The sequence below is a fragment of the Nyctereutes procyonoides genome, unplaced genomic scaffold (genome assembly GCF_905146905.1).
Source record: "Nyctereutes procyonoides isolate TBG_1078 unplaced genomic scaffold, NYPRO_anot_genome, whole genome shotgun sequence".
Taxonomy (NCBI): Eukaryota; Metazoa; Chordata; class Mammalia; order Carnivora; family Canidae; genus Nyctereutes; species Nyctereutes procyonoides.
The window spans coordinates 46,887,631-46,902,548 of NW_026575020.1; the positions used below are offsets into that span (position 1 = coordinate 46,887,631).

At 40.0% G+C, this 14,918-nt stretch overlaps 1 protein-coding gene across 1 annotated transcript in view; it reads right to left on the bottom strand.

Moving 5' to 3' along the window:
- SMURF2 (SMAD specific E3 ubiquitin protein ligase 2) overlaps nucleotides 1–14,708 on the bottom strand; it is a 123,952-nt gene extending 109,244 nt beyond the window's left edge. The window contains exon 1 of the mRNA XM_055328571.1: nucleotides 14,635–14,708. Coding sequence (XP_055184546.1) covers nucleotides 14,635–14,686 — 52 coding nt within the window. The 5' untranslated portion in view covers nucleotides 14,687–14,708. The remainder of the gene's footprint in view (nucleotides 1–14,634) is intronic.
- Nucleotides 14,709–14,918: the final 210 nt, after the last annotated feature.

A 14,918-nucleotide genomic window follows, 5' to 3' on the forward strand; every position in this document is an offset into this window, starting at 1 on the left:
ATGCTACCCAGGGCAATTTACACATTCAGTGCAATCCCTATAAAAATACCATGGACTTTCTTCAGAGAGTTGAAACAAATAAGATTTGTGTGGAATCAGAAAAGACCCCGAGTAGCCAGGGGAATATTGAAAGAGAAAACCAGAGCCGGGGGCATCACAATGCCAGATTTCAAGTTGTACTATAAAGCTGTGATCATCAAGACTGTGGTACTGACATAAAAACAGACACATCGATCAATGGAACAGAATAGAGAACCCAGAAATGGACCCTCAACTCCATGGTCAACTAATATTCAACAAGCAGGAAAGACTATCCACTGGAAAAAAGATAGTCTCTTCAGTAAATGGTGCTGAGAAAATTGGACAAGCAACATGCAGGAGAATGAAACTAGACTATTCTCTTAGACCATACACAAAGATAAACTCAAAATGGATGAAAGATCTAAATGTGAGACAAGAATCCATCAAAATCCTAGAGGAGAACACGGGCAACATCCTTTTTGAACTTGGCCACAGCAAATTCTTGCAAGATACATCTATGAAGGCAAGAGAAACGAAAGCAAAAATGAACTCTTGGGACTTAATCAAGATAAAAAGCTTCTGCACAGCAAAAGAAGTCAACAGAACTAAAAGACAACCTACAGAATGGGAGAAGGTATTTGCAAATGGCATATCAGAAAAAGAGCTAGTATCCAAGATCTATAAAGAACTTATTAAACTCAACAGCAAAGAAACAATCCAATCATGAAATGGGCAAAAGACATGAACAGAAATTCACCAAAGACATACACATGGCCAACAAGCACACGAGAAAATGCTCCGCATCACTGGCCATCAGGGAAATACAAATCAAAACCACAATGAGATACCACCTCACACCAGTGAGAATGGGGAAAATTAACATAACAGGACAGGAAACAACAAATGTTGGAGAGGATGTGGAGAAAAGGGAACCCTCTTGCACTGTTGGTGGGAATGTGAACTGGTACAGTCACTCTGGAAAACTGTGTGGAGGTTTCTCAAAGAGTTAAAAATAGTTACCCTACGAACTAGCAATTGTACTACTGGAGATTTACCCCAAAGACACAGATGCAGTGAAACGGCAGGACACCTGCACCCCAATGTTTATAGCAGCAATGTCCACAATAGCCAAACTGTGGAAGGAGCCTCGGTGTCCATCAAGGGATGAGTGAATAAAGAAGATGTGGTCTATGTATACAGTGGAATATTAGCCATTAGAAATGACAAATACCCATCATTTGCTTCAACGTGGATAGAACTGGAGGGTATTATGCTGAGTGAAGTAAGTCTATTGGAGAAGGACAAACATTATATGGTCTCATTCATTCGGGAAATATAAAAAATAGTGAAAGTGATTATAGGGGAAAGGAGAGAAAATGAGTGGGAAATATCAGAGAGGGTGATAGAACATGAAAGACTCCTAACTCCCGGGATCCCTGGGTGGCGCAGCGGTTTGGCGCCTGCCTTTGGCCCAGGGCGCGATCCTGGAGACTCGGGATCGAATCCCACGTCGGGCTCCCGGTGCATGGAGCCTGCTTCTCCCTCCGCCTGTGTCTCTGCCTCTCTCTCTCTCTGTATGACTATCGTAAATAAATAAAATAAAAAAATTAAAAAAAAAAAAAAGACTCCTAACTCTGGGAAACAAACAACGGGTGAAGGGGTAGAAGGGGAGGAGGGCGGGGGTGATGGGGTGACTAGGTGATGGGCACTGAGGGGGGCACTTGATGGGATGAGCACTGGGTATTATACTATATGTTGGCAAATCGAACTCCAATAAAAAAATACAAAAAAAATTTTTAAATGAACTAATTAACTACTTATGTTTGCAATTCTAATAAAAAGAATTTTGTATCTACTCCTATAACACATGTAGCATATAGTTTATGTAATAAAGTTTATCCTAAAATATGGATTTTGATTAAAAGCCAGTGTCACCTTTGATAGGTTCTAATTCTCCAACTCCATTTATTTCAAGTACACTCATTTAGACTTTTAGTTTTCAGTTTTACAGGTCCTAACTCACTCCTGACATCTACCTGTGCAAAAATATCCCCACCTACTGACAAGAGGTGAGACTACGGGCTATTCTTGAAAGTGCCAGCAAGCTAGAGGGAAATGTATTAAGTCATGAAAGACTGTATTTGGATCCATTTTCACCACCTCCAACACCCTGAGCTAGTCAAACTATTCTCCAAAGCTCTTCTATTTTTTACCAAAAGTAATTAGGAGGAGAGAGAAATGCAGTTAATGTGTTTGCTAAATAAGTTAATAATGAAAATTGTAACACAATAGCTAATCTAACTATATGAATGAATTCTTTATGATACACTGTGTACCCCAAGATATGCAAGACATTTGTGCCTATTTTATAAGACATGATATTAAAGAGATACCTATATTAACCCTTATTAATGTTGTTCTTGCTCCTGTCAATAAAAGCATATAATTGGTTATGACTAACACTCAGAAGTCTTTGATCAAAAATTACAAAATACATTAACATAATACTTTACAACTTGATAAGTATTTTTCACACATATTATTTCTTGTCCAGCAGTATCTTAAATAATACTGTCATTCTGGGGGCAGCCCCGGTGGCTCAGCGGTTTAGCGCCGCTTTCAGCCCAAGGCATGATCCTGAAGACCCGGGATCGAGTCCCGCGTCAGGCTCCCTGCATGGAGCCTGCTTCTCCCTCAGCCTGTGTCTCTGCCTCTCTGTGTGTGTGTGTCTCTCATGAATAAATAAAATCTTTAAAAAAAAAATACTGTCATTCTGGGACACTTGGGTGTCTCAGTGGTTCAGTCTGTCTTCGGCTCAATGCGTGATCCCGGGGTCTTGGGATCAAGTCCTGCATAATGCTCCCCGCAGGGAGCCTGCTTCTCCCTCTGCTTATGTCTCTACCTCTCTTTCTCTGTGTCTCTCATGAATAAATAAATTATTTTTAAAAAGATTAATAAAAATACTGTCATTTTAAGCATGCACTCAAAACTAAAAGCACAGGCACCAAGAAAGTAAGTGATATGCTTCAAAGGACAAAGCTTACCTGTGGCCTAACTAGAATGTGGACCTAAATTTTCTGCCTGCAAGTTCTATACTCTTTCCATAACATCCCAACTACCTTCACCCTAATTAAATCTTAGGGGGTAAATCTTACACAGGAAATAAGATCTACCTTATGGATGTCTGTTTTGTGACAATTCCTAGGAATGTATTAGGGTCAAATAAAAAAGTCTGCTTATGGGGTGCCTGAGTGGCTTGGTTGGTTAGCAACTGACTCTTGGTTTCAGCTCAGATGGTGATCTCAGGATCATGAGATCAAACCCCATGTCCAGACCCCCATGGGGCTGGCTCTATGCTTGGTGTGGAATCTTCTTGAAATTTTCTCTCTCCCTTTGCTTCTGCCCCTCCCCCTGCTCAGGCTCACATGGACCCTCTCTCCCAAAATATATATTTTTTTAATCTTAAAAAAAAAAAGTCTCGGGTGCTTGGGTGGCACAGTTAAGCATCTGACTCTTAGTTTTGGTTCAGGTCATGATCTCAGGATCAAGCCCCATTATCAGGCTATACACTCAACATAAAGTCTGTGTGAGATTCATTTCTCTCTCTCTCTTTCTCTCTCTCTCTCTCTCCTCTCTGCCCCTCCCGCTCATGCTGTCTAATAAATAAAGTCTGCTCAGATTTTAATGAAATTGACTTTCTTCCTTTGTCTTATAGAAAATACATGCTCATAATCCGACCAAAAAATACCCATAATCCAACACACATTTAACAATTACAGTATATCCTTTCCTTTCTATTGCCACACTTTACATATGTTTATTCTTTTTATCCCACCTTTTCCCAAAAACGATCTGAGGGGGCTGACAGGCAAACCTTATTAATTCATACCTGTTGCAATCCACTTTCATCAGTAAGAGATAAAAATAATAAAATTATTTTTTTTAATTTTTATTTATTTATGAGAGAGAGAGAGAGAGAGAGAGAGAGAGAGAGAGAGAGAGGCAGAGACACAAGCAGAGGGAGAAGCAGGCTCCATGCACCGGGAGCCCAACGTGGGATTCGATCCCGGGTCTCCAGGATCGCGCCCTGGGCCAAAGGCAGGAGCCAAACCGCTGCGCCACCCAGGGATCCCAAATAATAAAATTATTAAAGGTTCATTAACAGTAGAGCCTGTGTGGCTCTGTCAACTAAGCATCTGCCTTCAGCTCAGGTCATGATCCCAGGGTCCTAGGATGGAGGCCTACATCGGGCTCCCTGCTCTACGGGGAGCCTACTGTTCTCTCTCCCTCCGTCTGCTTCTCCCTCTCCCTCTGCCTGCAGCTCTCCCTGCTTGTACTCTCACTCTGTCACAGAAACAAATAAAATCTTAAAAAAAAAAAAAAGTCTGTAATAGAAATTTTCAGAAGAAAAATACAGACCCCAATCTAGGTTTATTCTGATTTCCTATATTTCCAATCATGGTACTATATAATAAAAATAATCACTGTCTGGCAAATGTCAAGAAATTGATAAATATTTATTTGTTGAATAAATGAAATAATCACTCCAAAGCATTACAAGATTCTAAATCATTACAGGATCCAGAAATTAAAGACTCACTTATGCTTATTAAAATGTTTATGAAAAGTTTTTTAATCACTGTTTGAAATCAGAAGACTTACGTTAAAGCTATAGTCACCAAGAAAGTGTGGCTTATAAATGATAAACTTATAAACAATCGAATTATAGCTAAAGGAACAGAACAAAGTCCAGAAATAGAACTAACCATATGTGTATTTTCAACTGACTTTCAGCCAAGGTGCCAAAACAATGCAACGGAAGAAACAAAAGCATGTGAACAAATAATGCTAAAAAAGTCAGATATCCACACGGGGAAGAAGAAGAAGAAAAAAATATTGACCTTTATCTTTCACACTGTATTAAAAAATTAACTTTAGAAGAGTCACAGATGGGGGCGTCTGGGTGGCTCAGGTGGTTAAGTGTCTGCCTTCAGCTTGGGTCGGTATCTCAGTATCTCAGGGTCCTGGGATGGAACCCCGGGACCCTACAGAGAAGTGTGCTTCTCCCTCTACCTCTGCAGTTCCCCTTGCTTGCGCACACACAGGTACTCTTGGGTTCTCTCAAATAAATAAATATATGACTCTTTTTTAAAAAAGAGTCATAGATGTAAATGTAAAAGCTAAAACTATAACACAGAAAACATAGGAGAAAACTTTTAGAATTGTAGATTTTTTTAAAAAATGTCTTAGGGGATGCCTGGGTGGCTCAGTGGTTGAGCATCTGCCTTTGGCTCGGGCTGTGGTCCCAGGGTCCTGGGATGGAATCCCACATCAGCTCCCCATAGGGAGCCTGCTTCTCCCTCTGCCTACATCTCTGCCTCTCTCTCTCACGAATAAATAAATAAAATCTTTTAAAAAAAGGAAAAAGAAAAGATGTCTTAGGACATAAAAAGTATGAATCATAAACGAAATACTGATGAACTGGGCTAAATAGAAATTCAAAACTTCTGCTTTTTGAAACACTACTGGGAGGAAAGCCCCAAATTAGAAGAAAATATTTGCAAAACACATATCTGATAAAGGACGTATATCCAAAATACAAAAAGAAATCTCAAAACTTGGTAATAAAAAAATAATTCAAATTATGAGCAGAATATTTCAGCATTCACCAAAGACACACAGATGGCAAGTAAGCCCATGAAAAGATGCTTATCACTGTAGGTCAATAAGGGAATTAAAACTAAAGCTTCAGGGAAATATCTCTACGCCAATTAGAATGGCTAATATCAAAGATGAGAAGAGCAAGTGTTCAAGTTTCAAGTAATAGCTAGGACTGGGAGCAACTGGAACTCTCACTGGTAGAAACGCAGAACGGTACAACTTTGAAAAATACTTTAGCAGATTTTAAAAAAATCAAACACATATTTACATATTTACTATATGATCCAACAATCTAATTATTTACCCAAGAGAAATAAAAATACATGTTCACACAAAGAGAGGTCTATACTCGAATGTTCACAGCAGTTTTATTTTTAAGGGCCAAAAACTAGAAAGAACAAATGTCTGTGGATATTTGTGAATGGATAAAGAAAATGGGGCATATGTGCAAAATGCAACATTCCTCAGGAATAAGGAGGAACAAACAACTGAAATACAAGATAGATCTCAAAAGCACTATGCTAAGAAAAGAAGTCTGGCCCAGAAGACTACAAAACGCACAATTCCATTTACATAAAATTCTAGAAAAGGCAAAACCATAGTAACAAAGTAAAGTGGTGGTTGCCAAGGACTGGAGATGGGAGGAGACTGGCTATGAAGGGGCATGAAGAAACTTTCTGGGAAAAAAGAAACTTTGTGCAATCATCGATGTAGTAATTCCTACCTCACATTTAAGGTATTAGATTCATTATTACCTTATTATTACCATTTTACCTTAAAACTTGAAAAAATTAATTAAATAAAACTTAAGTTTTGTTTTTATGTTGGCTGTCATTTTTTTTTTTTTTTTTTTTTTTTTTGCTGTCAATTTTTAGTAAGAAACCAAACTGCTAAACTTAAGATATATGTCAATACAGGATCCCTGGTTGGCTCAGCGGTTTAGCGCCTGCCTTCGGCCCAGGGCCTGATCCTGGAGATCCGGGATCAAATCCCACATCGGGCTCCCTGCATGGAGCCTGCTTCTCCCTCTACCTGTGTCTCTGCCTCTCTCTCTCTCTCTCTCTCTCTCTCTCTGTCTCATGAATAAATAAGTAAAACCTTTAAAAAACAAAAAGATATATGTCAATACTTAATATATCAAATATGTTTTTTTAAAGTAGTCTATGCCTTCAGAAGTTATTCTAAAACAAACTAATATGAAATTCATTTTGTTCAACTAATTATGCATTAGTCGAAAAATCCAAAAGAAAAGAAATTCTTTAAATATAAACATTTAACTGTAAAAAAAAAAAAAAAAAAAAAAAAAGCCAAATACTGATACCTGGAAAACTAGCATCAAGTGAAATACTAACAGGATTACCATTCAACAAAATTGCTCAATCAAGCAAAAATATCTACTGCTGCATTCCTGAATACAAGCAATAACTTACAAAATACAATGAAAATATCACAAATATAAATTAGCTGGAATTATATCACAACATAGAAAATTACTGAACTATCCAGAGCAATACAAACAAAAAGTTAAATAAAAGTAAAAACATAGTGTGCTTCTAGGAGGGAGAACTAAAAACACTTAAATGCTTTTTCCCCAAAGTAAGGTTAATTCTAATTACAACCCCAAGGAAATTTCTTCTTAAACTTAACAAGTTTAGTATTTGTATGGAAGAGCAAATAAGTGAAGATAGCATAAAAAATTTCCATCACAATGAGCATATTAAACCAAATTATAAAGCTACCATAATGAAAAGAGTATGGCACTGAACAAGAGATAATCTGACTCTGTTATAACTAATTTAACGTAACAAAAAATATCCCATCACTGTGGAAAGAATGGGTTAATCAATAATGATGAGATGACTAAACAGAAACTGGGAGATAAATATCTTCCTAAACCATTTTTAAGAAGCACTAAAATAAAATGTACTTAAACATCTACTAAGCCTCTTAAAGAAAAAGGTCTTCCAAGTAACAGAATAAGAAAAACAAAAGTTTAACAGATTTGACTCCTAAAATAACAAATTTCTGATGTCCAAAAATGATCAAAATTAAAAGTCAAATAACAGATTGGGGAAAACATTTGTAGAAAATCTAACAACAGATTAACATTTTTAATTCTCAGGCAGATCAATAAGAAAAAACATGAAGGTCCTAACAGGTAAGTAGGACAAGGCCAAATAAGTCAACTAAAAGAAAAAAAATAGGAAAATATTCAACTTCACAATGTTGAAAAACTATATTTCTATGGAATTAGGAAAAAATGTAAAAACAAGAGCCAATGCTTGTAACAGGATAGTAAGAAGGTACATTTATTTATTCACTGCTGCCCTATATATACGCACAATTCTTATAGGAAGCAGCCTGAGGAAGAATTAATAACTTAGAAAAGATCCACACTCCATAACACAATAGCACTTTTTTTTAAAGATGTATTTATTTTAGAGAGAGACCATGTGAGCAAGGAGAGGGACAGCAAGAAAAAGACTCCTCAAGCGGACTTAAGACAGCGCAGAGCCTGACTCTGGGCCTCTACGCCTGGCTGGATCCCAGGACTTTTAAGATCATGACCTCTGCCAAAATCAAGAGTTGGAGGCTTAACAGACTGAGCCACCCAGGTACCCCCACAAGAGCACTCTTTCTGTGGAAATATCCTAGAAAAAAATAACCCTTTTTAAAAAGTTATCCACATCAAGATGTTTACAGCAATTTTCTGTAATTAAAATTTTAGAAATAAAAGTTGTAACAAGAAAAAAAGTAACAATAATAGTCGTTATGTAGTATCCCCTTAACTGGTTATCCTAAAATCAATCTTTGGGGGCACACTTGCGTGGCTTAGTCAGTTGAGCATCTGCCTTGGGCTCAGATCATGATCCCAGAGTCTTGGGATAGAGCCCCATGTCCAGTATCCTGCTCAGCAGGGAGGCTGCCTCTCCCTCTCCCTCTGCCCCTCCCTGTGCGCATGCGTGTGCGCACGCGCGCTCACACTCTCTCTCACTTTCTCTCTCTCTCTCCCTCTCAAATAAATAAAATCCTTGAAGAGAAAAATCAGTCTTCACAGTTCCCACCCCAGTCTATCCTCCCCACTGCCCCAAGATAATGTTTCTAAATATCAAAGCTTAAAATCCTTCAATGGTTCCCCCACCTTAAAAAAAAAAAAAAAAAAATCTGGGATGCCTGGGTGGCTCAGCAGTTTGGCGCCTGCCTTTGGCCCAGGGCACGATCCTGGAGTCCCGGTATCAAGTCCCGAATCGGGCTCCCTGCATGGAGCCTGCTTGTGTCTCTGCCTCTCTCTCTCTCTCTCTATGTCTATCATGAATAAATAAATAAAATCTTTAAAAAAAAAAATCTTTGCCAAAAAATTAGCAAAATATAGTTAAGTTCCAAATTGGGTTGATCCCTGTCTATAGACTCATCTCTTGCCACTCATACTTAGTGCTTTAGCCACAAAGAACACATATAGAACTACAGAGAATCACTTCTTTGTCTCCAGCATTCATTCAATAAAATGCCAAAAACTCTAATCCATGCCGAAACAAAGATTCTGGCTCCTTAGAGCTTACAGCATAGAAACAACAAATATCCTTCACTGAGTTAGATCTGATACCAGAGGAAGAGCCTCTTCGTCACAGAGGAAAGGCCTACTCAGGTCAAGGAAAGTTCTAGGGATAAGGGTAAGCCTTGAGTTGAACCTTAAAAGATGACCATGAATCTCAAGGGCCAAGGGTAATTCCAAATACATGGGATATATTTATTTTATTTTTCCACACAAAATCTTAGACATTGTAACAAGCTTTCTAGACAGACAATTTGGGATTCCAACATGTACTTACTACCTCTTAGAGCTATTGCAGATTAAAAGTGGTAACAGATATAAACTTAAGACAGTGTCTGGCACTTAATAAGCATTCAATACATGTCAGTCATACAGAAACACACAACAGTGCTGACTACAACAGTGTATTTCAAGGGTCCAGCATTCTTAGAATAAAAGTAACAGTAAAAAAAAAAATGAGAGTAAAAAACAGAAAAAGCACTAAGAATGGAGTTAAATGACTTATCACCATATAACCAGCATCAAAGTTCTCTCTATACACCATGATGATATTCTTTTACTACACATTACAACAGACAGTAATTTATATTAATAATGATACTAAATCATAAATAAAACATTAAGTTCTGTTAAATATGGTCTATTTGGAAAAAGTAGGATATTGTACATCTTTAAAAGCCTTCACAATCTGGGCAGCCGCGGTGGCGCAGTGGTTTAGCGCCGCCTGCAGCCCAGGGTGTGATCCTAGAGACCCAGGATTGAGTCACGTAGGGCTCCCTGCATGGAGCCTGCTTCTCCCTCTGCCTGTGTCTCGCCTCTAAATAATAAATAAATAAATAAATAAATAAATAAATAAATAAATAAATAAATAAATAAATATTTTTTAAAAAGCCTTCACAATCTATAAAAGACATCAAAAATGGCTACAATAAAAAATCTTGTGTGCCTAAAGTGTGGCCTTTGTTTACCTTGAAAATTGAGTTACATGCCAAATATGCTAAATGATAAACAAAATAAGTGACATGGTAGTATATGATAGTTACAGTTCAACCAATAGGGAAAAAAAAGTAGAATCCATGATTTTAAAACATACACACACCCTTTACTCAGCAATGAAAACCAAACTACATGAAGCACCTAGGCAGGTTCCACAGCATGTCTGACTGTTAGACTAGAACAGACAAGAGGAAGGAGCTTAAGCCACATTAGCTTCCTCCTCAAAAACCAAGCAAATAAAATGAATTGGGGACATTCAAATCATTAACACCCCTACTTAGAAGCCTGTGAGATATAATCAAATTGTAATTTTTAAAGCCTTGAATCCAAAAATAAATAAATAAAAATAAATAAAAATAAAGCCTTGAATCCATAAAATACACAGTAAAAACAATACTAAGATACCAGCATATCTATAGTGGGACTTTTATGTATTTCTTTAATATTTTATTTATTTATTCATGAGAGACAGAGAGAGAGAGAGTGAGTCAGAGACACAGCCAGAGTTGAGAAGCAGGCTCCATGCAGGGAACCTGACATGGGACTCGATCCCGGGTCTCCAGGATCAGGCCCTGGGCTGAAGGCAGCGCTAAACCACTGAGCCACCCGGGCTGCCCTAAAGTGAGACTTTTAAAGTTGATTTTCCTTTAGCTATAGACAAGGTTAACCTCATTAATGCCAAGGGTTTTATAAATTAATACATGAAGAACAGCATACAAAAAGGCCTGCAATAAATGTTCTAGAGAAGTAATCTGTTATTTCTCCATATCTAAGAAATTTAAATATTAGAAATTATACTAAACTGGGAATCCCTGGGTGGCTTAGTGGTTTAGTGCTCACCTTCAGCCCAGGGCGTGATCCTGGAGACCCAGGATCGAGTCCCACACATCGGGCTCCCTGCATGGAGCCTGCTTCTTCCTCTGCCTGTGTCTCTGCCTCTCTCTCTCTCTCTCTCTCTCTCTCTCAATCTGTGTCTCTCATGAATAAATAAATAAAATTTTAAAAAAAAGAAATTATACTAAACTGCTTTTTCAAGATTTTGGTTTTCAAAAACAACAAGGATATAAAAAAATTACCCCAATTTTTTTACTGTAACCGAATTCAAAGGATGTTTTCTATCCAAAGCATTGTAAGAAAAACTTATATCAGATATTCATAAGTACAATGAATACAAATTTTATATTTTATAATCAATTTCCTATAGAAGTAACAGTTGAAATTGATAGCTTTACCATACAGCCGCTTTTAATGATTGTTAATGTGTCATAAGAACAACCAAAGTACTTGATGGACCAAATCAGATTTTAACTACCAATGGCCTGAGGAATCTCAAATGTGGGATTAAATTAACCCTACCTCCTTAGCATCAAAAACACCAAACAGTTCACTAGGTAAGTGTGGGCTAAGGAATAATACATGGAAAAGTCTAATAATATTTGTCGTGGGCAGAGATCTCATGGCTCAAATATTTCTTCTCCAGTCTGTGTGTATGTGTGACTGTGTGTGTGTGTGATCACTAAGAACTGTTTATACCTTTCAGTAAAGGGACAACTCTATGTTAAAGATATAATCGATTACAGTTCATAAAGCACCATGGAATCAAAGACATTTTATATAAACTTAAAATACTAGTATGATACTGACTTAAGGCAAAGAACAATAATTTTAAAGCATCTTACAGCCCAAGTGTATTGTAAACCAAATAAAAATTCACTGTGGGATGTGCCTTTTTTTTTTTTTTTTAAGTAATTTTCCTTATTATGGAACCCGGATCTAAATGAACTGTTAAACACTTAGTCTAAAGGTATGCCAAACATTTCTTAAGGTCTTAACAAAGAATCAACTTTTTTTTTTTTTTTCAAACAAAACGAGGCCTAGGTTAAATATTTTATTTGGCTTCTCAAGATGGACTGAAAAGTTGGGCACCAGCTCCAGACCAATTCCTGGACGCACATCAAACACAGCCCTGTCATTTATCCAGTCAGTCAAAACAATCTTTTCCATCTAACCCTTTAATGTTTATGTCCTAAAAAGCTGCTAATTGAATCCAGCTCTTGAAATCTATTTATTAAAATCTATACCATCTAATTTGTAAATGGACAAAAATGAGAAAATATAAGTTAACTTTCCTGGCAAAACAGAATCCACCAAATATAACCAAAAAGGAGAGGGCAATGTTTTTAATATCTGAATAGCTTTTTCTTAAAATATGACAGAGACAAATTCTCAATGGTTTTCAAAAACTGAGAGTACCTCAAACTGCTTTTACAATTAAGGGGACACAGTGTATTTAATATTCCACAGAAAAATCTAAAAATACAAAATCACTCTTTAAATTTAGCCCAGTGTTCCCTCTCCCCCCCCCCCAAAAAAAGAGGTGTCATCTTTTCTCCTAAGTTTACTCATGGATTTTTATAATGTATCATAGACTGTAAGGAAACCACAAATAAACACATTAAGATTTATTAAAAATTTCAAACTCATTATGTCTAAAAAAAAAAAACCCTCCAAAATACCTGTTTTCTCCTTCATTTTCTCATGATGCACATCGCCTAGAAGGAAGTAAATGGTCAACAGCCTATTTCTGAGGTTTTTTGCACACCTAGAATCACAGGTTCTTTCTGTGATCACCACCACGGGACTGATTCCAGAGAAGAGCATCAGTAGATAAACCCTAAAGCAACAAAGATCCCTTATAAAGGTTTCCAAAGGAAACTGAATGGGGGCAACGGTAGTGGGGGGGATCCCTAACCCAGGTTTTCCATTAAGAACCACTCAGTTCATGATTCTTTGCAATTTTTCCCTAGAGAAAGTAAAACTGTCGTACAAGTCATATATTCTTAAAATCGCAGCCAATTTACAGTCAGACTAAATTCTCAAATACCAAATTCACTGCAAGTTTTAATCTGCAAAGTTCAGCCAGTGGACTGGGATGTGACACACAAGCATTCAATTACAAAATTAGTCCATATAAATCTCAATGTCTAGTGTAGGCAAACATAATTACAGTTTATTCTCACACGCGCGTGCACACACATACACACACACACAACCTCTAAGGAAAACCATTTTTCTCACCACACATCCAAACATCGACGCGGATAATACTGAATGGGGGGGGGGGGGGAATCCCTGGGTGGCGCAGCAGTTTGGCGCCTGCCTTTGGCCCGGGGCGTGATCCTGGAGACCCGGGATCGAGTCCCACGTCGGGCTCCCGGTGCATGGAGCCTGCTTCTCCCTCTGCCTGTGTCTCTGCCTCTCTCTCTCTCCCTGTGTGACTATCATAAATAAATAAAAATAAAATAAAATTAAAAAAAAAATACTGAGTGGTGAAACTGGGAGAGCGACAGTGATTTCAATTCCACTTTTCAAACCAAAAGTAATCTGTCCTTAAGATGAGGTGACACGACCATGTAAGAACACCAAAAAGTGGCACTGTGTCAGCAAAATGTACCTGTAACGTTAAAGATTCAATGCGCTCGGAATCAGAAACATTTTGCAAGAGAGAAGCAACCCCTCCATACATTCTTCTCCATTCAGAAAAGGAAAGGGGAGGAGGGGAGAAGAGACCAAACTTCCCTTGCAAGTTTGTATGAGCCCATACTTCGAAACGTACCCTCTTAAAAAAAAAAAAAAAAAAAAAAAAAAAAAGTGTGTTCTGGAGTTAGAAGTGAGACACAAGTTCTGCGGCCTACAAGGAACAACCCAAAACATGCTACCCTACAATCAAACACTTCCAAAACACAGAGTGTACAATGAGCCAGAGTCGGCGGAGCAGGCGGACACACCGGGGGGGGGAAAAAAAAAATCCAGCTCGGTCTCCTCCCCCTTCCCAAGGACTTGCGTTTCAGGTGTGTGGCAGCGGCCGCAGCGGCCGGCGGCGGAGAGTGAAGGTCTTGCAGGCGGGCACAGGGGGCGAACAAGTTACCAGGGAGCGCTCTCTCTCTCTCTCTCTCTCTCTCTCTCTCTCTGTCTCACACACACACACACACACACACACCCCTCCCGTTAAGCGCTCCATCTTTAAGGAGTGTTTACTGCGCGCAGTCAGCGGCCGGATTCAATAGTCCCCGCCACGGGAGCTCGTCACCCCCTCGACGACCCCACCCGGGCGGCAGCCCCGCGGAGAGCCGCGCTCCTCGGCCAGCGCGCTCCGGCCTCCGGTCAGCCTGCGCGTCCCACCGCGGCAGCCCGCCCCTCAACAAAAGCCGCCGACACCGGCCGGCTCGCTGCAGGACCTCCCGAGCACGGCGAGCGGTGTTGCCGCTCCTCTCCCTGAACTAGGCCTTCCCCCGTCCCCGACCCCCGACCCCCCACTGATCACGACCCTGGCCCTTCCCGAGGCCACAGGCACCCCCCGCCGGCTCGCCCGCCCCGCGGCCGCCCCCCTCGAGTCCCCTCACCTGTCAGGCGCAGCTTGACGGGCCCGTTCCTCCGGCCCCCGGGGTTAGACATGTCCCCGGCGGCGGGGGCGGCGGGGCGGCGGGGCGGCGGCGGCGGCGGCGGCGGCGGCGGGGCTGCGGCCGCGGCGCGGGGCCCGGGGCCGGCGGGCGGGCGGGCGGGGCGGGGGCGACGGCGAGGCGAGGCGCGGCGGAGTCACCACAGCGGCCGGGGCTGGGGCCCGAGCAGCCGGCGCCGCGGCCGCCACGGCCGGAGGGTCCCGGATGTGCCGAGCGTCGTCGCCATG